The sequence below is a fragment of the Haemorhous mexicanus genome, chromosome 19, assembly GCF_027477595.1.
Source record: "Haemorhous mexicanus isolate bHaeMex1 chromosome 19, bHaeMex1.pri, whole genome shotgun sequence".
Taxonomy (NCBI): domain Eukaryota; kingdom Metazoa; phylum Chordata; class Aves; order Passeriformes; family Fringillidae; genus Haemorhous; species Haemorhous mexicanus.
In genome coordinates this window covers 14,210,199-14,235,319 of record NC_082359.1, presented here as the reverse complement: position 1 = coordinate 14,235,319, position 25,121 = coordinate 14,210,199, and the positions used below count along the sequence as shown (strand labels likewise).

The following is a 25,121-nucleotide window of genomic DNA, read 5'->3' as shown; positions in this document are numbered from 1 at the left end:
CCTCCGCTCACAACAACAGCACCTTGACAACAGCAGACTCGAAGACCCTGGCTTCTTTGACATCTCATCCAAGTTTTCACTCACTATTTTCAAGAACTCTCAGATGCCCAAATTATACCACAGAAAATTGATAAATGGTGAGGAATAAACACAAACAGGAGCATCCTAGGGTCAAGGAGCAGTGCTTGACCCTGGCTTCTGCCATTCCAAACTCCTGTCAGAGGCATCAAAAGGAATTTGAGCAGACTGCACAGCATCTTCCCTGCTCCAGCCCACGCTGTGCAGCGCAGCGAGGTATGGCAGAGTCACAAACAAATGCAATACATCTTGATTCCTCCCAAAACATAAGGCCGACCCGACACAGGTATTCTGTGAGACCAGAAGTTTGTGTGCACAGATTAGTCTGGGGAAGCGGTTGTAAATGCATCTCATTCGGCTGCACTGCCCTCATCCAGAGGCGAGGCTGCTAAGAGCCTCAGCCGACAGTACCTTGCTGCAGGTATCAGGCTTGATCTGGCACAGGACTGGGAGATCTCCATGTAGGTGGCCAAGGTTTATTAGAGAAATTGTTAAATTACAATGACTCGTATACAAAGATAAGCTGCGGCACCTTCTGAAAGGCAAAGGTGTTTCTGACCCATAGAAACTGATACAGGTTACCCAGACACCAGTGACTACAGCAGGCTTGACAGTAAATAATGATCACCTTGCAATTAATCTTAGTGGAGTCACGGTTTCTTCTGCCTAGTACATCCAATGGGATGTGTACATTGTGTCAGCACACAACTGCTATCTCCTGCTGGCTGCCTTTCTGTTGCCATCTATCTCAGCAGCATCTCTTCTGCCCCCGTTCCATCCCGGGAGCTCTCCCCTCTGTCGTTTGCTGTGTTTGAACATCCAGAGCAACACATCTCTATGAAGCATTTCTAAATTCAACATAAGGCTGCTCTTATCTTTAACTGGATGGGGGAATAAGAAGATGCAGAACTCAACTCTGTTATTAGACCTTTAAACTAAAATTAAGAAGAAAGTAAACCCCAAAACAAAATCACTGTTCATTTCTCATGGAGAATTCAAACCCTTCACTGGCATGTTCTTAGGAATGTTTTTTTTTCTGCTTGCAACAGTTAGCAATCACAGAGCTGTATTCCGGAGCACCACGGTGTTGTCCTGATGGTGAGATGAGCCGTCAGAGGGCCACACAAACCAGTGCTGCTGTCCACATAGCCAGCATGAGGCTGGCCGTCAGTCCGGGTATGGGGTGAGGGTGCGGGGATGAGGTGCCCGAGGTGCAGGAGCAGACCTCGTAACCGTTCTTCGAGCGGCTCTCGTCGTGATGTCCCGGCCTGGAGCGTGCCCCGGTCCTGCTGCTCCCGGCTGCCTCGGGGGCGTCGGCCTGCATGTCACTGCACACCAGCCAGTCCCTGGCGATGGACTGTGGGTACCCGGACTGCGCCTCCAGATCACTGTCCAGCACCTTCCAGTACTCCTTGCCCTTGAAAAAGTAACTTGCACCTGCAAAGAGACCAAAACCCAAACACGAGGTGAGTGGTGGTGGATGCTGTCCCAGAGAAAGGTCAAAGGAGCACTTGGAGCAGCAGAGGAGTGTTCCCACCCCAGCAGAGGCCCGGGGAGCAGAGGCGCATGAGATATCACTGCTTGTTGTCAATATTCCCCTCTTGCTGCAGGAGGGATGCTCCAGAAAAGAAGGTAACTCTGTGCCTGCCCACGATCTCTCACATCAGCCAGGAGCCACCAGCAGTTGGAGGTGGATGGTGAGCTGTTGCCTCTTCTGTGCTGAGTCCCAAAGCAGATATGCCTCCCAGTACTGTGGGCGTGTAGGGTCGAGGCCCTGTGAGCCCAGAGCTGGACACATCATGCACTACTCTCCTTCTTGTAATCGGGCATGGTAAAACTGGAGACCCCACTATCCATTAATGACTTGAGGTGTGTGCTGCCGATCCTGGGCTCAGAAAAATAACCTGAGCCTGACAGGGTCCTGGGAACCTTCTGCTTTCAGGTGCACGTTTTCCACTCTGAACTGGGAGGCAGTGAATTCTTTAAGCAGGCCCCATGCCCAGGAGGACTCCTACCTATGGGAATGTCACTCTCAATAGCTTTGGAAATTCAGCTTGAAAAGTCTCTAGAAGTGGCCGTCCCCTCTGCCTGGTTTAATGCTACTACACTGTTAGGCTGCCAGTAAATAAAGCCTGGAAGTGCCACTTTGTTGTGAGTGAATAGCTGATTGTAATCATCTCCTGTGACAAAATTTTTGTGGTCTTTTCAGGGGAAAGAAACCACTGAGAAATCTCATCAGAAAATGAGTTGTAACTCTGGGAAAACATCTTTAAAAGTATTTTCTGTCTGCATCCTCATATATGCACCTAAAAATCCAATGACAACAAGACCAGCGAGGAGCAAATCAGCCCATGCTAGGAAAAAAAATCACTGCAAAGCAGTGACATCGCACATCAACTGTGTTCTTTTAACCGAGTACAGTAATTATCACCTCACGATATTTTTGTTGCCTGTTTAAAAATACAAAATCCTCTAGTGAGCAGTACGGGGAGCTCTGGCTGGAATCACCAGAGCTCTCTCTTCAGCCTCCAGTCACCAGGAACAGCCCATCAGGGGCTCAGCCTTTGTGTTGGCAGGCAGGGTAGAAGGGGCTACAGCTCAATAGAGCACTGATTATCTTTGTTGTGCTTTTTTTATACTGCCATATGGACTCACCGTCTGACCATCTCATGGCATCATCTAAAGGGCTGGGTATTCCCTTCCACGGGATGGCCTCTGAAGGATAGCCGGGATCCATCCTCCGCTCGTGGTCATCGTAGCACCAGTAGAGATTGTCCTTAAAGAAATAAGTCTTGTCATTGTGAGCCCAGGAGAAAGCAGCGTCGATTCCTCCCAGGGGCAGGCCAAAGTCCGAAAGGGGTCGTGGGTACCCTTCCTCCACATTGTTATCTTTGAAGACCCAGTATCTGTCTCCTGTGGAAAGGAAACAAGCACAGAGTAACATCACATTTGTTTCACAGCCTAAACCAGTATTTTTCCACAGATGAGCTGAGCTAATGTTTTGTTATCTACTGCGGTGACAAAGCCTCGGGGTTGAGCTCTGTGCATTTAAGGATGGGAATAGGAAGGGGTCAGCCCACGGGGGAGCCTCTGGCTTTGAATAGCTGCTTCTTTGTGTCGGGCTGTCCATGGACATATCCCCGCTTTGCTGCTGAAAGCATGACTGTCCCAGGACACGAACACACTGACAGCATCAGTACGGCTGTCACTTTTATGTATTTGATGGAGGCATTTGATTTTCTGCCCCTTGGATTTCTGCCTGTGTCGTGGTTAGAGAGGAAGTGAGTTTTTTGGGATGCTGTGGTCAAACCAATAGGTGCTCAGATTTGAATATTGGCACCTGGTGTGGCCACTGAGGACATGGATACGCCTCTGAGAACACAACGGGGTTAAAAGCTGAGAACTCCCAGAGGGAAGCTCTCTCTTGGGTTCCGTCTGTGAAAGAGGTCAGACCTCCCCTGCTCCGAGCTGGGCGGGGGGAGGGAAGCCATGCGGCCGGAGGAGGTAGGCCGGGCCTGGGACAGAGAAGGGAGGTGAAGGCCCCTGCAAGTTGGAAGGGTGGAGGTGATAGTGGGGCCCTGGAAAATGTCAAGATAGACTCTGAAATGTTAAGCTTAGCGTTGCACCTGCAGAAGTAATATGATAAATGATATAAATGTGATGATTGTTTAGTAATTAAATATAATTATTGTATAATCATAAGAAGAATCATGAGAAACTGTGTGTTCCTGATTTAAGGAGGCTATGCTTTGCTGAAATCTATGTATACACTAGAACAATATAAGTTTAATAATTAACATGAAAGTTATATAGCGGTAGAATATAAAGTATGTTCACCCCGAACCCATGTCGGAGTCAGATTTGGGTTTGTACCCCTGACACCCAGAGCTCTTCAATAAAAGCACCTGCATATAATCATTTCTCATGATTATGTGTTCCTGAACGCTAACAGAGGAGCACTGAAAGGCTTCCGGCAGCCCTGCCAGGAGAGAGAGAGAGAGGGAGAGAGCCCGTGCCTGTGCTTGTGCCACCTTGAAGTTAGATAGCACGGCCGGCATGAAGGAGAAGGTAGGGGTGCTGTGAGAAGGTGCCTGGCAGGGCAGCCGTGGGAGTTCTGGACAGGCAGAGCCTGAGACTTTTAACCCTTTTCTTGGATGCTGGAAACCTTACAAATGCTGATTCCTCCTGGAGTTGAATGAGAGGAGAGATAGAGATAAGAGGAAATGGGCCACAAGAGAAGTTGAAAAGCATCTTAGGCGGGAGGAGATGATGGAGTGGCCTTTGGAGGGACTTTTCTTGTATGGCCATGGACAGAACCATTTTTCCTGTGACACAGAGACTGCATTTAGGGGGGGAGGCAATGGCTTGGAGCCAAGAGAGTGCAGCGATGTAACGTGAAGGAGTGGTGTGAGCACAGATGGCGGGTGAGGAGGGCGGTGGTGGTGCCCTCCATCTTCAGGGAAGAAGAAGAAGATCTCTGTTCTTGAGATCCCTCGGCCCCGGGGGGTGAAATCTGGGGGGGACAGGTGTCCCAAAAGTGAGAGACGGTGCTTTTTTTTGGAACTGGGCAAGGCACCCTTAAAAAGGAAAATCCTAGAAGCAGCTCTGGTCTACGCACAGTGGTGAGAGCACTGGGTGTGGAAGGAAGATGTCACGATGGCAAATGATCTCTGGGCGGTGCCACGTGTGACATGGAAACACAAGAGGTTTCAACTGTGTTTCCTGGGGAAGCCTATGGTACAAGAGGGACTCCTCTCTCCTTGATGAAATGAGAATTGATTATCTAAAGGGTGGTGATGGGTTGAGAGTTGATGATCTGAGGGGGAGGAGGAATGTTTTTGGGATGTTTTCATTCCGAGTTCTGTGTGTTTCTCTTTATATAGAGTTGTAGGTTAACAAAGGTTTTTCCCCTTTTATTCCTAGGCTGGAGCCTGCTTTGCTCTATTTCTGATCTCATCTCACAGCGGACACCAGGGAGAAGGTGTTTTCATGGGGGCACTGGCATTGTGCCAGGGTCAAACCACGACAGCCTGATATCCAAAGAAACAAAGCAGCTTTTGTGGGCAAACTGGGCACTTTCTGCAAACTATTTGGCTCCTAAGAAGCCAAGTGTAGTCCACTTTGGAAGAGAAATTGCCACTTTCTAGGGCCAGATGGGCTGAGACACCTCTGCATTATGAGGATGAATAGGGACTGGATACATCCCATACGAGCAGCTCACTGCTCTTCAAGGGTCTTACACAGCTGCCCCCTCAGCCTGACCTTGGGCAGGAGAGAACAAGCAAATGAACCCAGCTGTCTCAATTTCTTCATAGTTCTCTAACCACTGGGATAGTCTTTCTTCTTTTACAATTTCTATATAAGAACCTGCAGTGCCCTTTAGGGTATTGCATAACCTATTTTAAGGATCAGAGTTTTTCCTTCCTTGGTTTTCTAGAATATCTGAAGAGGTCCTTAAATGCATGCCCGTGTGTCAGCGGCAGGACCTTAGAGGCCAAGGTGGCACGCTCCTTAAGCTGGCCCCATTCCCTCTGGGAAAGCAGGGCAGGCTGCCTGAGGCAACTGGACACACGTGGCAGAGCCTTCCATATGCTGTGCCATAGAGAGATGTGGGGCTCAGTGTGGCTCTGCGGGGCTCAGTGTGCCGGCGGTCCAGGAGGGTGTTGGCTGCACTTGGAAAGGCCTTCTGCAAGCCTAGGGGCTTGTGTGGGACATGAGCCATCTCTCTGGCCTGGCTGGGGGAACTGAAAGCAAATTATTGCTTCCAGAAGTGCTCGGTTCAGCACTTCTGAAACAGATAATTGCACCATGTTTCAAGCAGAAGGGGTGGGAGACAAAAAGCAATTTCCAAACAGGAAGAATGGTGGGCTGGGATGCGTTTAGCACTTCAAGTGCACAACCTCGGTGAAATGAGTCAGTGCTTGCCAGGGTGACATTGAGTGCATGGTGGCATCTAACCAGCACAGGTAGATGGTCTGTGGGGGACTCGGACATTTGTACAGAAACCAAGAAGTAAACTGGTCCTCCAGCTCTTCTGAAATAAAAGCGTGCCAGTTTTTTTAAATAAAAAGAGAAAATTATGCTACTAATTTTAAGAAAGAAACACAGTAACAGAAATATAATTATTAAAACCGAAGGTCTTCAGATTCATTTTTATCTCCTTTCTGAGTATTTCTTTTCTCAGCAACACATACTGAAAAGAGAAAAGGTCAAAGAAGGAACACACCACCTGTGAGTGTGTGTAGGGGTGGTTCTTGCTTGCGTTTCATTCTTGAAAAGCCCTTGAAAGGATTTAGGTTACATTTGGCTGAACTTTATCTTCAATGACATTTCCCTCATTTTCTGGGGAACGTGACTGTTACCTTTTGCTTGCCCTCCCTACCAGCTCATTTCTTCTCGCCTTGCTCATGGACAACAGGATTCAGGCTGGCAATCGAGATGCTTAACATGTGGCACTGGTGTCTCCTGCCTAGCACCACATTCTATACTTCCCGCACCATGTTTGCTCTCACCTTTAAAGAAGACAATCTTGTGGTCGCTGGTTCTCTCGTAGACTGCGTCTAGGCTGTCCAGGTTGAGCGGCAAGCCCCGCCAGAAACGGTGAATCTGAGCCGGCTGGAGGGAGACCAAGTGCTTATTGCGAGTCAGTCTCCAGAAGTACTTGCCTGGAGGGACAGACTGGACATTACTGAACCACACTCAACCCACCTTCCCTGCGGGTGAGTGTCGGGTGGGCGGCAGCAGCAGGAAGCAAAGTGTGTGAGATGGGAGCCATGATTTAGAGTCATCCTGCTTTCCAGCAGCAGCTGTGACTGCTTTCTATTTCTAGCAGTCATTAGAAGAAATCCCTTTCTCTTTTGGATTAAAATAATCCTCTGGACACTGCGCTGGAGCTGTTATACTCCTGGCCACAGCATGAGGCTGTGCCGCTGAGCCGAGGCAGGAGAGAGGAGCCTTTCGTCTCCTCCCTCCCTCTCTGCTCGGGACCTCCTGCAAGCTAGTGGGACTAGGCACCGACATCCTTAAGCAAGAGCTTCCAAAAAAACATCCCTATTCCTCCTCTCCTGGAGCAGCCACAGCTTCCTGCACATAGGATGTCCAGCTGCTTTCATGTTTGGAAATGTCTAGTATGTTACAGTGAAATACAGAAATACCAGAAGGGTTGTTTTGTAATGAAGAAAAGGAGTGAGAAAATAAAGGAGGAGGAAAACATCTGAATAGATTTGGAAGGCTTGAGGTGGGGAAGGAGGCAGTTAAGGACTTTGGTACCATCTAGAGGTGCAGGATACTAAGCAGAGACTGCAGTCCTGTGGAGCTTCCCGGATGAATGTACTGCTGGTGCCAGCAAATGCACTTCAACACCTGCAGCAGCACTGCCTCGGCTAGGAAAGAGTATTTTAGGGATTTCTGAAATATTTTGGATAGTGTAAAAGAAAACAGATTTATCCTTTCTGGGAAGGATGACAAACTTTTTCCTGCTGAAAGAGCCTTATATGGGATTTCCCGAGGATTCTTAATGGTTTTCAGGGGCAACTCCAAACCTAACTCTGTGTTTGCTCTGGGATTCTCAGCCTTTTTGCAGCACATTTAATGCTGTGTTTTCTCCAGAGAGCTCCACGGAGTGACATGAGCCAGAGCAAGATGTTTAGGAGGCAACTCTCAACTTTGTCTTTTATTTGTTATTGCCCATTAGAAATTGTTGTACATTATTTGCATCTGGTCTTGCATTAATTTCTTGCATGAAAGCAATAGTAACAAAAGATCCATCTTCAGATTTCTATGCCCCACGCACTCAGTTCTTTCTCCAGAGCTGGCAGATTGTGACACCAGCTTTTAAATTTTTATGGAAATTTGGTCTTGGCATAATAATGCAGGACACAAAACTCTAACACTTTAACATCCACAGAGAGGGAATTTAATTCTAATTATAAGGATTTATATAATATTCTTGTTCTTCTACTCCAGTTTGCATATTTGCTTTATCTTAACTGAAACATAAATTAATAATACATTCCAATATGGTGGGAATTGCCATAATTACAGATTCTTTTTAAGAATATAAAAAATCCCGAGGATTCAAATTTGGTGGCCATTTTACATCAATGGAAACATATGTCATTAAATAAAGATGATCTCTGCATCTGTAATTAGCAAGGCACTAGACAAGGTCAGAGTTCCACTTTTTTAGCAAGAAATAAAGCTCAACTTAATTCTTTCTTTAGCAGATCAACATCTGAACTTCCAGGTGCCCTGGGCTCATTGGAGACACAAAGGGAAGCCTCGGTACTTTTGACATTTTGTCCCTTTGCAAGCGATGGGCTCAGCAGGTGAGCCGCTGCAGCAGGGAAACCTTAAATCTACCCCAAAAGTTAGGAATAAATATCCTGAGCTGTTGGTGACTTTGGCTGGGTTTTTATAAGCTCTCAGGAAGAAGAAAGAAAATAAAGCACTTCAGCAGCAAAGAATGCTGAGCGAGACAGCCCCAGTGTGCCTGGGCTCATGGTCTGCCATGGCCCAGCCTGCTCTCCAAAGTGCTGCTGTTGCATGGATGATTATCAGCCGAAGCCAGATCCATGGGAGAACTACTGCCATTAGCGTGCTGGAATGATTTAAAAACCAAAATCCCAACCCCATATTTGTTTAAAAAGCTCAATTTAAATCCTCCTCTGAGCTGAAAAACTGAACACGATGAAAGCCAAGTGTGAGGTCCTGCTGCACCAAGATATGGATGATAGGTCAAGGCAATTGCTTTCTTTAATTTCAGGTAATTTTGATCCCAGCAGTGTTCCACGCTATCCAGACTTTGGGTGCCTTTGGAAAGGCTGCTGCACACACCATGCAGACGCACATGCAGGCCAAAGGTGTTTAAAACTTCAGGAGTCTGTGGTGAGGCACCTACATCAAAGAAAGCGGTGATTCCAAAGAGCAGAGAACCCACCGTTGCCTTCAAAACAACAAGCCTGTGAGGTTTGGGGAGCTCCAGTTCTGGTGCCTTTGCAGTGGCTTCTTTCCATCTAAGGAACCAGCAGGACCAGCTCTGAACAAAATGCCTATCGAGGGACAAAGCTCAGCACTAGAGATTATTTACTCTGCCCACGAGGTGACGTCCCCTCTCCTTGGTGCACAGGATGGTTCGGGGGGCAACAATGGGGGCTGCGAGTAGAGTGCTGGAGGCGGACATGCAGCTGGTATCCACTGACCCTTTGCTCTTTACATCTGCTTTTTGGCCTGCAATAAATATATCCAAAAATAGACACCGAGATGGATTTCTGTGTACTTCATGTTCTTCTCCTTCGAGGGACAGACAGCCATTTATCCTGACACCAGTTCATGTCTTTGAGTTTCCCTTCTTCGCTGTGGCTTTTTGGAGCTGGCATCTGAACAAATACTCCTGTGGAACAGTCCCCATACTGTGCTTCCCTCAGGGCACAGGCAACACCAAATTTTCTGGAGCCCTTTTGCTGTTCTTGCCTGCGACCCAAGGCTCACGCTGTGATACCCAGATGCCAGGACGCTGCTGCTCATCCCTGGAGAAAATGCCTCTGCTTACCTGGTGGATGGCTTTGGGGTAGCCAAGTGGTGGTCAGGGATGCAAAGCAACACCCGTGGGCACTTTTACGTCTTGGAAAGGTGAGAAAGCAAGCCCAAAGAGTCCAGCCTACACAGGCTCTGCTCAGCTGAGAAGGTTCCGATGGGATCCTCATCAACAGCTGGGCATCCTAGGAACACAGTGCCAGCAAGTGTTCACTGGCACAAAACCAGATGGTCCTCAATTATGTGCACACTGTCTTTGAGAGATGTACAGCAAGCAGAATTAGGGAAGGTGAAGCGTGGGAGGAAAGGAAGGCTGGAGGCATCCAGGAAGAAAGCAGCGGAGTGTTGTTGCTACTCTGCTTATCCTTGGTTTGACCTCGATTTTGATTTTTTGGTAGCACAATTATCAGATTTTAGTCCTTCACCAAGCAGTCCAGGGTGATGGATCAGAGTAAAAACTGCTGTGCTAGATTGTCACCAGTCCGGCCACACACTCGGGCATGAGATGCCTCTCTGGGTCTGTGGGAGCAGCCCACAAACCCCAGCCAGCTCATCCTCACCACCCACTCCAGCCCGTCCCACACTGTGCAGCCTCTGGTGCTGCCACATCAAAGCCACCGCAGGGTGGCACGGGCACAGACCCCTGGTGCTCACCTTTGAAGAAGAAAGCCTCTCCCCGGATCTGGGCCACTGCATCAAAGTGCGTGTTACATCTGTTGGGCACGTCCCGCCTGAGGCTGTGGAGAGACGTCCAGGTGAGCAGGGCCCAGGCATGCAGGGAGGGGCTGTGTCCCCCCCCGATGCCTCTTATCCCACAGACTGAATCACCCCTGCTCCTGGAGAAGACTACAGGCTGCGCCCATCTGTCACTCCTCATGCTCAAGACCCGGCCACGTGCGCAAGGATTTCCAAGGCGAGCTCGGCCAAACCTCAGCCTGAAGACAGCTTGGGCTGACAACTCTGAGCCACCGGATGCCATTGCTGGGAGTCGAGCAAGGACATGCTCTACATTCACCAGCTCATGTAGCTGGTGAGAGCTGGCTTCCCGCTCCCAGTGGCATAGCGTGGCTTGGCCAGCTGCCCCAGGGCAGCAGGATATGGAAAACAGCCAAGCAGCCTTTCACTCCAGCAGCTCGGGATGCCGCTGCTCCTGGGCTGAGCTCCAAAGTGCCAGTGAGAGGTGACAGAGCTGCAAAGCAGAAAGCAGCTGAGCTTAAACAGAGGGACCTGGAGGAGCCACGTGATGTCCAGTGAAATCTACCTGGTGAAAGCCACCTGGCAAGTGGCAGCTGAGATAGTGAGCTGCTTTAACAAGGTGGGTGGGGAAGGCACAGAGTATGAAGGACTGAGAGAGCCACAAAGCCCTCGTAAGAAATGATGACTGATGGAGGAACAAGGAGAGGATGCTGGTGACACACATGGAAAAGCTCCTGTAGGTGACAAGGAAGCATTAATCTATTCTGCAGATAGAAAAATTGTGCTGGGCTGCCAGCACCAGCTTCTTTGCTCTTTGACCACAAAATGACAGATGTGGAGGCAAACCCCATCCACTCTCCCAGCATACAAGGCAGGAACAAGGGGATGACATGGCCTCTTACAACAGCAGGGAGAAAGGCTCTCGTATATCTAGGTCCAAACATGGCCATAAGGAGCCTGGTGGACAAGCGCCTTTAGAAGCTACGCGTGGAGAAACGTAACTAGCGGCATTCAGCATGGTCAAACAAAAGGCGCACGAGGTGAAAGTGACCCGCTCCATCTCTGCCGCCCTCAACTGAGGCGCTTTTGGTGTCTGGCAAAAAAGTGTGACCATCACCTCCTGCCTTTTTGTTCAGTGTCCCCTCTTCTCTTAACTGTCCTGCTGTCTTGGTCAACATTTATTAATGAGCTATGTCCTGCACTTTGTCTAATGAGGCCATGCTGGTTGCTTGATGACACTCAGTGGAAGCAGCCCTTTGCCAATGCTAACCTGCACTGGAGTCAGGCTATCAGTCCACTTGTTCCAATATTCACTCCCTCGGGTACATTAGGCAATTGCTCACTGTGGAACAATTTAGGTAAGTTATGCTTCTGCAATTCAGGATACTGCTGAGGAAGTTTGTTTAAAATTCCAGCAAGGATGAATTTACCTAAGGGATTTACCTAAGGGTGATGGTGACAACTTTCCACTAACATGAGTAAAAAAACCTGAGTTTTAGCGAAATATCCAGAGAGAAATACCAAAGCCAGAGTGAGCAGGAAAGATATGGATGAAGTAGAGCTTCACTACGACACATCCTTTGCAGGAAAGGAAGAAATTTGACTTACGGGACAGTGGAGCGGTTCTCTGGCAGCTCTGGCAGGATTGGATGATCATTTGTTTTGCTTACTTCAGGCTTGGCTGTGGGGGACACAGATTCCCTGACTCCTGTGTAGAAAAGAAGCAGTAATGGGGAACACCATCCTCCCTACCAGCTCCACTCACCCTAGAGAACAGCTATTCCAGTGTGTCCTACCATGGCAGGAACAGGCTGCAGCCAGCTGAGGGACACAAACTTACCATAGAGTTGCCAGATCCGGACTTTGTCCTCGTAAGGCAGATCATACTTCAGAGGATCCCCCACTGGACCTTGGTAGTAGGGTCTCATGATAGACTCTATGGCAGAGATGTGGGTCAAGCCGATGGCATGACCAAACTCATGGACAGCTACAGCAAACAGATCCATCCCATGAGTGTCTGGAGATAAGGATAAAATTGAAATAAAAGTCACTAAGTGCTGAGAGTAATTGGGGGATTTGCGTGAGCTGCAGGGGCAGTAAGAGAAAGTATAGGTTTATCTTGAATAAAGTGGAAAGAAGAGCTTTGGAATAGGTAAAGTTTGAAAAATATATTTTTTTTCCAGTTAGAGAATGGGGTGGATCATATGAAAATGGAAAGCAAGCCAGACTTCAGCTTACACCAGCCTTGGTATCATCCCTCTTATTTCCACATCACTGTCGGCACCTGAGAAAATGCTGGACAAAGGGCTGAGACAGCAACCGCATCACAACCATTTGCTGAGTGGCACTGCAGAAGCTGGGCCAGAGCAGTCACTCCCTGCATCTCATGCCTGCTGCAGCTGCTGACACAGCCTTTGCATTGCCCAAAAAACCAGATTTCTGCAGCCAGCAGCCAGGAGCTCATCACATCCTGTGACAGTGAGCCAAGCCATGAGCCAAGGAGCTGGGGAGCGCCGGGAGTGCCCGCCTGCCCACGGGGCTCTGCAGGGCTTTCCCTGTCTGGCCTCGCACGATGCTGCCCCGGCCAAATCCATCCCTCAGCCTTCCTGTATGCACACAAAGGCAGGAATGTTCATCTGCTTATTGACCACCAACCTGCTCATCTCGCTGCTGCCCTGACACAAGTAGGTGACTGTGTCCGGCTTATTTTTAGAGGATTTACCATCTTCTCCTGTTACACATCCTGTGCTAACGGGGCTGCAGCTCTTGTGTCTGCTGCCTTTGGCAAACACTTTGATCCTCACACACCACAATGGCCGTTAGGGAGACATTGTTGAACATCAATACCTCGAGGATTTGATGACTTTTTTCCTTCAGTCTGGGCTATCTCTACTATATTCTCTTTCCCCAGATTTCCTTATTTGCAATCCAACTCCCAGTGCCTCACACCACACCCGCATACAGACCAATCCTATCCTCTCCAGAGCCTGAAACACTCATGTAAGGGGTTAATGCTCATTTCCAAACATACGCCACTGCTACCAAAGCAAAGGAGGAGCTGCTCCCAGCTGTATGGGACTGAGCCTGCTTGGTTCATTCCCACCACCCAGCTCCAGACAGGCTGGGCCACATGTCCATGCAATTTCTGCCCCTCTCTGCACGGCTATGTCCTGCAGAGAGATACCAGAGGGCAGCAATGATTTTAAGTATGGTTCTTTTAAAGATCATGATGTCAAGTATTGTAATAAAGAAGCAGTGAGTTGGAAAGGTCCCTGTGGAGCTCAGGGGAGTGTCACATTCCCTGAGAAAGAGATGGCTTCTTTACCATCTGAGATGGCTACTTTGTTGCACAAAAGTTGCCATGGCTGATCCTGCCTAGTCCTTAGTGCTCCTCACCAGGCTCAGGGTGCCAGAGCAAGGCAGAGATAGCCTTTGCTGAATTTTGCCTTTTCCTTCATGACTATTATGTACAGTGTCTGTAACCAAGCGAGATTTTTATAACCTGTGCTGTTTTCCCAGGCACTAAGAGAGAACAAGACATATGCTCTCTGACATTTTAATGCCAGACTGACAACCTTGGGGATATTTTTATATCATCTACAGACTTGTTGTTTTTGACTCAGTAGAGAGAACAAAATAAATAAAAGATGAAGCCCGGATAGCTCCAAGATCTTCAAAATAGAGGGCAGCTTTTCACTGGCAGGCTCACCCCCTCATCCCTTGGTGGAGCTTGGAGGGGCACTCCTGCGGGAGCACTGGCTCTGAGCTCGCTCCTTCATTGCAGCTTGTTTCACAATGGGCACTCCCAACCACTAGCTGCAAAACTGCACATTCCCTGTGGCAAGCTACTGACCACAGTGCTTGCCTCTGCCCTGTATGTCTGCAGATCGAAACTGCAGCTTTTTTTTTCCTTCCTGACAAGGGCCATCAGCTGGGGCTAGAAACAGGAAACAAGGAGCACGAAAAAAGAGCAGGTAATTCTCAAGGATCAGCCTGTCCAGACCTTTAACTTTCATCTCAAAACCTCCTCCAGCACCCCGGTAAACACTTCTGCCCATGAACACTCAGGGGTATCGATGCAGGTCAACTGGTGGGCTTGTATTAGCTTGTTTCAGAGAAGACAGTTAAGTTTAAACAAAGTCATTAAGCTGAGGCAGCAGGATCCCACTAGGAGGCTGGTGGAGGTGGTGGCATGACAAGTAAATTAGCAGCTGGTGGCTGCAGAGAAGACATTCTGTCAAAACATGCCTGACACAAAGGCTGGGGACCTGATCCCCACAGATGGTTTTGCAACTGAGGGACACATGCCTCTGATACTCCCTCTGCTAATTAAAACACTGCTTTGGCCAGATGAGATGAGGATAAAAAAGAAAAGAACTGCAACCTGTAACCATCCTCATGCCAGGTAATAGACAGGAGATGGCAGGAAAAAACTAGGCCTTTTTCCCAGCACAACACAAAGCCCTTTATACATAGGTCAGCTAACAGTATACTTTAAAAATAGGAAACTGGGACATGTGGCAGTGAAGGCACCCAAAAGGTGTCAAAGTCAGAGAATGCAGTCCCCATCCTAGAGCTCCAGCAGCCGCATACCCAACCTGCAACCTTCCAGGTCTCAGAAGAGACGGGGACTATGGTTGGGCGATGGGGAGTTCTGCAATTGCTGGCAGGACAAGGAGAAATATGGAGATGCCATTGAGGCTTCCAGGAACATGACAGTGTCCTCAACAGTGCCTGGGTTGATTTTGCTAGCAAGAGGAATCAGATGACTTCAAGGATCCTGAAGCCTAGGGTGAAGGAATGGCAGAGGCTAAACCACTCCAGCCACCAGAGCAGAAGAGGGAAATTGTGAGCCCTTGTGCTTGGCTGCAGCTCTCCCACCCTGACCTACCTGATGATCGGAAGGTCCAATATTCGTCATCATCAAAATGAGTGTCCCCTGCAGTGTGATGGTCTCCGGGGAAGAAAGCATGTGCCACCGTCCCACCAGGCCCATCAAAGGGATAGCCATCATTGTGATCTGCCTTGGAGAAGTCTATCTGGATGTCAGCATTGTTTCCAGCCACTTCATGGAAATTCAGCGGGGTGATGTCACTCCAGACCTTCAGGGCATAGTACATCAGGGCTCGGACAGTGTCGTGACCCAGGTGGGACTCTTTTGGGAAGGTGCGAACTCTGAAACAAAGAGGGCAAATAAGAGGATGGGACAGTAGCATGAAAGATCTCCAAGAACAACCAGAACTGGCTCTGCAGGTGCCTGGTGCCACAGTGAGGCCTTCAGAGCTTTTTGTGGTTTTGGGCTGAGCTGGAATGAAAGAAAAGTCAATGTTTCCTGTATAACCCAACTTTGAAAAAGAATTCCTAATATTGTTGATTTAATAGAGGAGATGAAAAGACAAAGATGCAACAAGGCACCTTGGCATCTAAAGGAGTATATTTAGATAATCTTTCGTTGGCAATTTTGACAAAAATATACATGCTTTCCAAGCAAATGTACTGTTGATTGAGTAATTATTGACAAAAGCCTGTTTGGATGCCTTCTGGCCAGCTCTACCCCTGTAATAACAGATACTTTCTTTTTTTGTGCACCAGCGCACCAGCCAAAGTGTTTTCATGGTTTGACAGACTTTTAAAGGCTGAAGCAACAATTATGACCACATCACTTACACTGCTGCATAACACGGTTGTGACAGCATCATTCGGTACCACACCACTTCCCATCACCAACGGGCAGTGATGACCTGACTGCACTTCATGAGGTAATTACAAGCATCGGAAGAGGATGTCACACCACTCAAGCTCTTTCTGAATAGCGATTTGAGTGCTGGGAGACAGCATGGATATGAAAAGTAGGGAGCAACTTGCTTGCTGAGGTTGGGAACACATCCCACACCCTCAAGAGACAGGCAGCCCAAAGCAGGCACCACCTTCAGGCCAGGGCAAAACCAGTCAGGGTTGAATCTCTGATAGAGAAAAAAAGGACTCATGAAAATAAGCAGAAATCTCACTAGCAGTTCCTCTGAAGCACTTGGGATGCTCATCCTAGAGACAGTGGGAATGAGTGGGTGAATCAGGAAAAACACATCATAGCCAAATGAGAAAAAAAATCATTCCTATCTTTGCCTTTTCTATCCCTTGACTCTTTGGGCAAAGAAAAACCTTATTGACTAATCTAAATGAGTTACATGCATATAACACCAGATGATTGTAGGACTTCAAAAAAACCACATTTGTAAAGGAGACAGCACAGAGGTACAAGCAGTATTAGCATGGGATTGGAAAAGACAGATTTGGGCAATTTTTAATTCATAGAAGGGATTGTGTCCGGATGTAATCCTCTATAGTAGAGAGAAAAAGGCCACCTGGATTCCAGATATTCATTAACTAGCTGTCTTCATCTTTCTTAACACTCCTCGGGACTTAGGTAAACCCTTTGCTACTTTAATTTCTACTGAGTAAGTCATTATACGTGTAACACACACCACGTTCAGTCTACGAATTATGACCTTTCTCCGGGATCATGGTGCCTAAGGCACAGAGTCACATTCATGGACATTATCTGCTCTTTCCTTCCCAAGCCCTGCTCACCGTGTGAGCTACTTTCCTATCCTTTCCTTTCCAGCTGTATAATGAAAATAATAAATCAGATCTCCCTTGTACAAGGATGGTAGATAAAAGGCCCTGTCTAAAGAAACAAATATTATTAATATTCATCCCAAGATCTGACTCCAGAAGCATTAGATTAAGGCAGAAACAGAATCAATACCTATTTTACTTCTTTTTAAAAGTCCTACACCTCTGAGCTGATCCACATTTTATTCATATGCTGCAGGTGTAAGTGAAAAGTCCCTTATCCTTTATGCATTATCACTGTCATTTTTTAAGAGAATCCCATCAGGGTTTTTAATTCAGCATCTGATTTGATTGCTGGAGCTCTGCTAATTGTTTTCAATGAGATTAGGAAAAGACTATTATGCTGATAGGATGTTTGTTGGCCTTGCATCACCCAATTCCACTGAAAAGGAAGCACATTTCTAACAGCATGCAGATAAAAAACCTTTCTCCTACCTTAAATTATTATTATATTATTATTATTAGTAGTAGTAGTAGTGGTGGTGGTAGTTCTCTTCACCGGTGTTTAGCTTTCCAGTGAAGAGAAGCACTCCTTGGATGTAAATCCCTTCTGAGATTCCTCTTACAGAACTCAGATCTTTGGCAAAAGCCTGATGTGAGTAATTGGAGAGAAAGCTCTCTGCTCCAGACAGCCTCCACCAGCCAGAGGGAGGGTGATGAGGACTGGACTGCTCAGTCCCTCCACCCACCCCACCACCTGCCTTAAGCTGTAGGGTCAGTCACATCCCTCTGCAAATCACACTCTGGGACGACCCGTGGCAGATGGGGCTGCAGGAGGGAGTATTGGCCACAACACTGGAACTGGCAGCTGCCAAGCAGGACGTGGTGTTGAGGGACACAACTGGATAGATACCAAGGAGAAAATCTCCCGTCTGCGTTTAGTGCTCAGCCAGGCAGCAGCATTGCCATGCAGACAAATGAATGCTGACTCTCACACGGCGCTGCCAGTCCTTCATGTGTCCCCTGAATCACCTCCTTTGCTTGACCCATCCCAAACAGACTTTGTATCTAGAATGGTTAATAAGTAGAGACTAGAGAGGACTGATCTGCCTCTGTTTGCTTTTGAGGGGCACCCACACCTACTTTGAGTTCTGATTTCCTTATTGGTTTTTGTCCTCCAAAAGACAAAAGTGGGACAGTATCAGTGAAGGATGAGAAATCAATAGCTCGTTAATGAAAGCACTCTTTCACTTTCCCAGCCCTGAGACCACGGACAAATAAAATAAATGCAAAGAACTACCAAACACAGCAAGCTAAGGAGTGCCTGACAAATCCACACTGATTTTTCTTGGAAGGGGAAGGCAGAGGGGATAGTTGAAAGGGTAGATGCTTGCTGCCTTGGCAAAGGTGCTTTTCCAGCTGTCCAGAGCCATCCACGGCACAGCAGCCCTGATCCAGTGCTACCCTAGCAGTGCTGCAACACTGCCATTGTCTGCAGGAGGAAAGACGTGGGTGTTGGAACCCTCCATCAACCCTCTCCCAGCAGTTAGACTATCAACCAAAAGTGTTCAGGTTTTTCATTCTCCTGCCCTTTATCACACACAGTACACCAGTCACTTCCAAGCCGCTGTGCCTCCACACACCTACCTGCTCTCTGCCTCAGCTGCTCAGGGATTTTCCTACGGGCGTCCCAGTTGCCTGGGACAAGGGCATTACAATAACCTAAAGAAGCCTGACACCGACAGGTGACAGTCTGCCCCCTTTGGACACCTGTCAGCCCCAGACATGGGGGACAAAGCAGTCTGGGCTTTGGATGGGAGGTCCCCATGGCAGGATGCCACTGATTAAAGGAAAAAAGCAGAAGGATTAGGACCATTGTGGGGACGGGACCTCGAACTTTCCTCTTGACTGCCACCCCTCCAGGCCTGAGTAAATCCACACCTGGGCTCAGGCAGTGGCACCTCCCCTCGGGGGATGGTTCAGGACACTCACAGCAATGGTGGGCACTGACTGACTGGTGTCACTGCTTCTCTGCCAGTGGGTTCTGCTCCCACTCTGACAGTCCACGGCCAGAGCACCAGTGTCAAAGACTGCAGCTCTGATGAGATGACACAAGGGAGTAGTCCTTAACTACAGACAGATGAAAGCCAGCTCAGTTCAGCACTGAAAGGAAAAGAGTGGGCAATTTAAAAGCTGAGCTTCCATGGCTCCCCCTTCCCCAGGGAGCTCAAAGCATGCAGAGATGGGACATGGCCCTGATGCTGCACTTCCCAGGACTGCGGGGAAACAGCAAGCTCTGGGAAGAAATGGAGATGTGCCAGCTATGAACTCCCCTTCTGTGGGACGTAAACAGAAGTAATAAAGCAAAATCAGCAAGTGAAAAACAAGGCTGCAAACATGAGGGGGAAGTGGCTGTGGGCAGCTCCGGTGCTGATGCCGGCAGAGGGCATCCACAGCACACCACTGTCTCAGCAGCTGCCTTGGCACCTGGGGAGAGCTCAGGGAAAATAAAATAATAACAAAAACAATCCTGTGAAAAGAAAATTTATATGCTGTAACATCCTGGAAACTCTACATGGAGATGAGGCACAGAAAACCAACTATTTCTCATGCAGTAATTGGATGCTACAGGACTGTACTTTGAGCTGTGCAGGATGCCACCTGTATTGTTTTGCTCCTTGGGCCCTCCAGTCCCACAGGATGGTTGTACTCAAAGGTAAAAAGAAGAAACCTGAATGACCTGTATACCTATACAATTTTGTTTGCCCAAGACTGCCTTCTCAATCAGTGCATGTGCCTGTTTTGAGGCCCTCCTTTCCTACAGCTCTGCTTACTGTTTATTTCAGCCTTGCAATTGATCAGGTTTTTCTTCAATTTTTAAATCCATGTCAGAGTAGCATTTAGTTTTGTTTCCCCCTTTTAAAATCTTCAAACAATGTGTAAAAGGTAAGCGAATAAAACTTCTTTATCTCTATTGGCCGACTTTCAGGGCAGTTTCCAAAAAGCCAGTTTAATCTCAAGGGTTGGATATAAATACTACCTTGGAGTTTCTGTAATGCTATAGCGTTCTGCTGGCTACAACCTACCATTGTAAAATACAGCCCTTTCTTGGACAAAAGACAAGATTTTTGAAAGCATCAAAGAATAAAAAGCAGAAATCACGTTGTCAGGAGATGGATGGTTTTTTTATGCCTTACATATAATATTGTCTCAGACCTCAACCCCTTTTTATGGCAATCCTTGCTGCAGCATCAGTCTCCAAGGGGGTGGGAGGCAGGGAATATCCCAGGGCTGCATCCACCACAACAGCTGGACCCCATTTCACCTCCACATTTCTCTCCAGCCTGGATTTGGGGATACTGTGTCAGCACATCCGAAGTCCTGATGGCACCTGCAGTGCCAATTCCCTGACCATGCTGCCCAGCCACAGGATGTCATTCAGGTTTGTTAGGAGCTGCTGGGGTCAGGCTGTGCACAAGCTGTGCCCTCGCACTGGCTCTGGCAGCTCCCAGAACACCAGGGCAGGTTTTCTTTTTACCTTCAAAGGATTTTCTCCTTTCTGAAATGTGAATTTCTTCCTCTTTCCCCATAAAGTCAGGCCTGAGCAACAGGGAGACAGGCTGCGTTTTTATAACACGAGTCACTTAACGACACAAAGCCATCTATGAACCAAAGTTGTTTCTTACTGAAGCTGAATTATAGTTATCTTTTCTCAAAATTAAGTCTCAAAGGAATCTGCTGGTACAGAGACCAAATCTCTGCTAAGTTTCAACATACGTTGACAGCGACAGCCAAGCTGAGATTTGCAACTGCAGTGGGAAGAGGACTCTCTCCAGGAGCTATGCCAGGATCAAAGAAAAACTTATTATTAATAAGGAGAACTTTTCATAAGATCCACATGTGTTTTCAGGATGGTACAAGCACCTCATGCTGCACACTGTTCTTAGAGGAAAAATCACTGCAGCACACGGTATTTGAGGAATGAAAAATGAGTCCCAAAAAGCACAAATCTTGGTGGGACAGGGATCGGTTTGCTTGCCAACCCTGAACTGCAGCATATTTCTGAAAGCTGGACCTGAACTTCTGTGTGTCACAGGTGCAGAGGGATCCTGACACTGAGGAAAGGCAAGGATTAGGAGAAAGAAAGAGTGACTTTATTACCCAGAAAATGCTCCTGCCCTTGGACTCGGGTGGGGCAAGAGAAGAAGCTCCAGGCTTGGCAGCTGCCTGAGAAAGCACAGAACTAATGAACTCAAGAAAAAAGATCCTCTAACAACCATTGTAACCCAGCAAAAAGCTCCCAGCTAATTCACTATCCAAATCTGCATCATTCTCGGGTGCTGCCAAGTGGGTCCAAGAAGTCACTGCTGAGACTGTCACGAGAAGAATTAAAATGAATAATCTATGGGATCTTGGGAAGCCATAGGGACATGTTTTAACCAGAACCCTAAAACTCATCTCAAAGCTATATATTTAACAAAGGTGACTGTGGAATTGGTCTTTTGCTGCAAGATTTCAGCAGGGATAGATGAATTCCTACCTCCAGGACAAGTTCCTTTTGCTCCACTTGGTGACAGCCTGGGCAAATCGCTTCCTCCTGGTCTCTTCAATGGTGAGGTCAGGCAGAGAACAGCGAGGGGTCTTCATCAGCTCCAGGGTGGCTTCATCTAGGGTTAGAGAAAAAAACAAGAAATCATGGGAATGGTGGGTTAAAAAATCCCAGGGGGACAAAGAGATGGGAAATGAAGTGCTAAGAACGAACCAGAAGAGCAAAAGTGGACACTCAGGAGCCCACTGGGGCATGGCACCAGCCCTAGCATGTCGCAGTGACACCCACAGAACACTGAGCCCCCTATGTCTCACTGCTGCTCCCACCACTGGACAGCAATTCCTGCTGGAAGCCCACCTGTGGCCAGCTTTGATCATGCTTTTAAACATATTTTTTTCAAAAATTCTGTCTTGTTCTCTCTTGATGAATTTCCAAGTATTCCTCTGTCAAGGAGAAACATTCACATATAAATAAGCTCCATCTCTGTTCAGCTAGGAGCTTATTTGAAGAATGTCCATGTTCCTTCTTATTAATTTTTTTTAAATGACTGAAATCTTAAATTGTCTATTCTCGCCAGCTGAAATGCAGAAAAGTTGTCTCATTCACTCATTTCCCTGCTGACTTTACCTCTTAAACTCTGTTTTCATGAACAAACCCACAACTATGACCTGCGCAGGGCAGCCATCCCTCCCACCCCCAGACTGTTTCAAACACCCCCTCTGAAAATGCAATTTGAATGGCCACTCCTGTTCTGGGGTCTCCTGCAGCTTGTGATGCAGTGGAAGGGAAATTATTGCACATGCCCAGTTAAGACCAGAGAAAGGAAGCCCTCATGTTGGGATGCAGCTGTGCTTTCAGGAGACCAGCAGAGGGATGCTGGGATGGATAGAGACTCGCCTGCTAATTAGCTGCTACTCCTTAATTGCGTCCTGAGCAGCAGAAGCATGCTGGCCCCATGGCAGGAGGGCCACGGAGGGGAGGAGAGCAGAGAGGCACCCTTCTGCAGGCTGGGATAATGCTGGCTTTCTCCTTCCCTCAATGAAGGCTTTGAGAGGAATGACCCCAACCATGCTGGTGAACTCGTGCTGCTTCAGCCTGCCCTTGGACTTCTCCCTCCCAGGCAGATGCGTCTGCCACGCAGATGCCACTGCCTGCCTCTGCTGGCCAACAGAGCTGCTGGAGCAGGTGATGGGCTCCCAGCTGGCTGGGCATGACTGGGGAGTATCTGGAGCTGCTGTGGCTCAGTGAGATCCCAGAAGAACCCCAAAGAGTCTCGTGGCTCTATGCATTGTGGGCAGGAGCAAACAGAGTTGGGATGATGCAACATCATCCTTCTCCCTTCCCTGCCTGTGCCCCAGTAGCAAGGAACCCAAAATATCTTTGCATACAAATCGGGAGACTTAATCGGGATTTTTGTTCAATTCAATTTGATGCTGCAAGTAAGGCTTTGAATAGGACAACTTTCTCACTTTTTTTCCCCTTGTCTTTTTAATTTTTTTTTTTTTTTTAACAGACCAAGAGCTATTTTAATCACACTGAGAACCCCAAGGGTCTGTGGGTCTGCTGGAATAATTGCTTGCCTCAGGTTCTTGAAAACACAAGGCAACGGAACACCTGAGCCATGTAATTACTCTTACAGCTCCAAACTGGGCCATATGCTCCACCCACGGTGGAACTTTTCCTGCTGCTGGTCCAGAACACAGGACAGGGAGAGTCCCTTCTCCCTCATGGACCTGCAAGTAGCCATCCCTGCCTCGCTCTGCACCAAGGAGAGGAGGGGTCATGAGTCACTGACCTAGGACTCCTGTGGCCTCAAGCCCCCCGAACTTCTGCATGGCAGTGATGGCCTTGGTGAGCTCCTCTTGCGTCTGCAGCTGCCCCGTGACAGGGTCCGGAGGAGGCAGATACCCAAATTTTGTCAGCCAGTCCTGTGAAACAAGGCGAAGGGGAAATGAGAAAAGGAAAGGAAGGAAATATAGATACAGGGAATGATGCTCTGAAGGTCCTCTCCCTCCATTGCACGCTGATAGTTTGAGGGCCTTAGCGTAATGGTTGGACTTGATGATCTCAAGGGTCTTTTCCAACTTAAATGATTCTGTGGGGGTGGCTTGTTTTACCTTGCTTGGCTCATCCCCCTGAGCAGAGCCTCTCACAATGCTCTTTCCATTATAAGTCTTTACAAGAGTCATAATTTTATCAGTCATGCAGTGAGACACAATGGCCCTTTAGTGGAAGAGATAAAGAAAACTGCCCCACCTGGTTTTAACAGGCAGCCTAATTAACAGAAGGTAAGTGCCCTACCTGTTAACAGATAGCAACAGAATACACACCCCCAGCCATATCTTGCATTTGCAGCCGAAGACACTTGACTTTCACAACACCAGGATTTTGTTTGGAAATAAATTCAGCCATGAAGTCTCCAAGCCCCCTTTGTGCCACGCAGTTATCCAAGACCTGAGGAAGATGACCTCAGCATTGACACAAAACAGCCCTTCTTTCCAGCATTTCCACACTCCCTGGTTTAATCATCTTCCTGCCAGTTGACCTAAAGTATTTACAGCGAGGTGTGGGTCTCTCAACCACCAGAAAGCAGCAGGGACCTGTGGAACCCCTGGACATCCCTCTTTCCCAAAGTCTAGGCAAGCACAACTATGTGCCAGTGATCCCCTCACCACGGGCATCTCATTAAACCCAAACCCACTGTTCAATCAGAATTTGTCTCTCAAAGGACAATATATCTTCATGAAGATTTTTCTCTTTCTCTCTTCAGGCTAAAATTGATGGGGAAAAATGCTATAAATCTCCTTCTTACAACTGCTTTTTAAAGTGAATTACCTTGAATTACCTTTCTCAATCCTTTCTTACCTTCCTTCTCTCGCCTTCCCTTCCCTTGGCAGAAGGATGAGCAAGGAATAGTAATACTGCACACAGGGGATGCCATAAACACCTGCTCTCTATTTTCTTTATCTGTATCAAACATTGATCTGTTGAGCCTCTTGAAGACTGATATTGATCCAGACTTCCCCTGCAGCTAATATACCACAAATTGATGGTAGCCAGATTAGTGCCAGAAGCCAGTAGCTACTTATCGCTACATTCTCAATGTCTCATAGTTTGGTGTCACCTGCAGCTGGTGCCCTGAATGCCACAGAACCCCCAGCCCCTCACCGCAAAGTGCAGTTATACAGATTCACACTTACTGAGCTTTATGACAGATCTCCCCAGGCTTGGTGTGACTCTCCATTGGGGAGCACGGCCTGCTGTGCTGGGTTTCTCACTAGCATTTAAGTTCCCTCCCAATCCTCCTTCACGGTTGCCTTATTTCAGTGGGATACTGTGCTCAGGAAACAGCTTATCTGGCCACTCCTTGTTGATTAATGCAACACCATTAGCCACCACCTTGCTGGGAATGTGTGAGCGTCGTCACAGCCCTTCCCTGCCATCGGGCTGATGGCCAGACGCAGTGCCGTCCCCTCTACTCCCCTGCTACTATTTTCCCCTTTGCATAGCCAAGCCATTTGTGACAGAAATTAGAGATGCAATTCATCTTTGATTCTTTGTGAGAAATTGGCTGTGACATGGAGGTCGGCAGCTGGCCCATCTATTGCTGGGGATGGTGGAGTTTAATTTGGTTTCTTCCCTGGCCATGGAGACAGTGTCATTTATCCTCTAATGACAGTGGAGATACTGC

The 25,121-nt window shown here is 47.8% G+C and overlaps 1 protein-coding gene across 1 annotated transcript in view; it reads right to left on the bottom strand.

The window, feature by feature from the left end:
• Window positions 1–540: 540 nt before the first annotated feature.
• MMP17 (matrix metallopeptidase 17) overlaps window positions 541–25,121 on the bottom strand; it is a 52,945-nt gene continuing 28,364 nt past the window's right edge. Inside the window, exons 2-10 of the mRNA XM_059863492.1 lie at window positions 23,226–23,358; window positions 21,422–21,548; window positions 15,200–15,483; window positions 12,149–12,325; window positions 11,917–12,016; window positions 10,267–10,349; window positions 6,591–6,743; window positions 2,734–2,991; window positions 541–1,515 (exon numbers count right to left, since the gene is read on the bottom strand). Coding sequence (XP_059719475.1) covers window positions 1,190–1,515; window positions 2,734–2,991; window positions 6,591–6,743; window positions 10,267–10,349; window positions 11,917–12,016; window positions 12,149–12,325; window positions 15,200–15,483; window positions 21,422–21,548; window positions 23,226–23,358 — 1,641 coding nt within the window. The 3' untranslated portion in view covers window positions 541–1,189. The remainder of the gene's footprint in view (window positions 1,516–2,733; window positions 2,992–6,590; window positions 6,744–10,266; window positions 10,350–11,916; window positions 12,017–12,148; window positions 12,326–15,199; window positions 15,484–21,421; window positions 21,549–23,225; window positions 23,359–25,121) is intronic.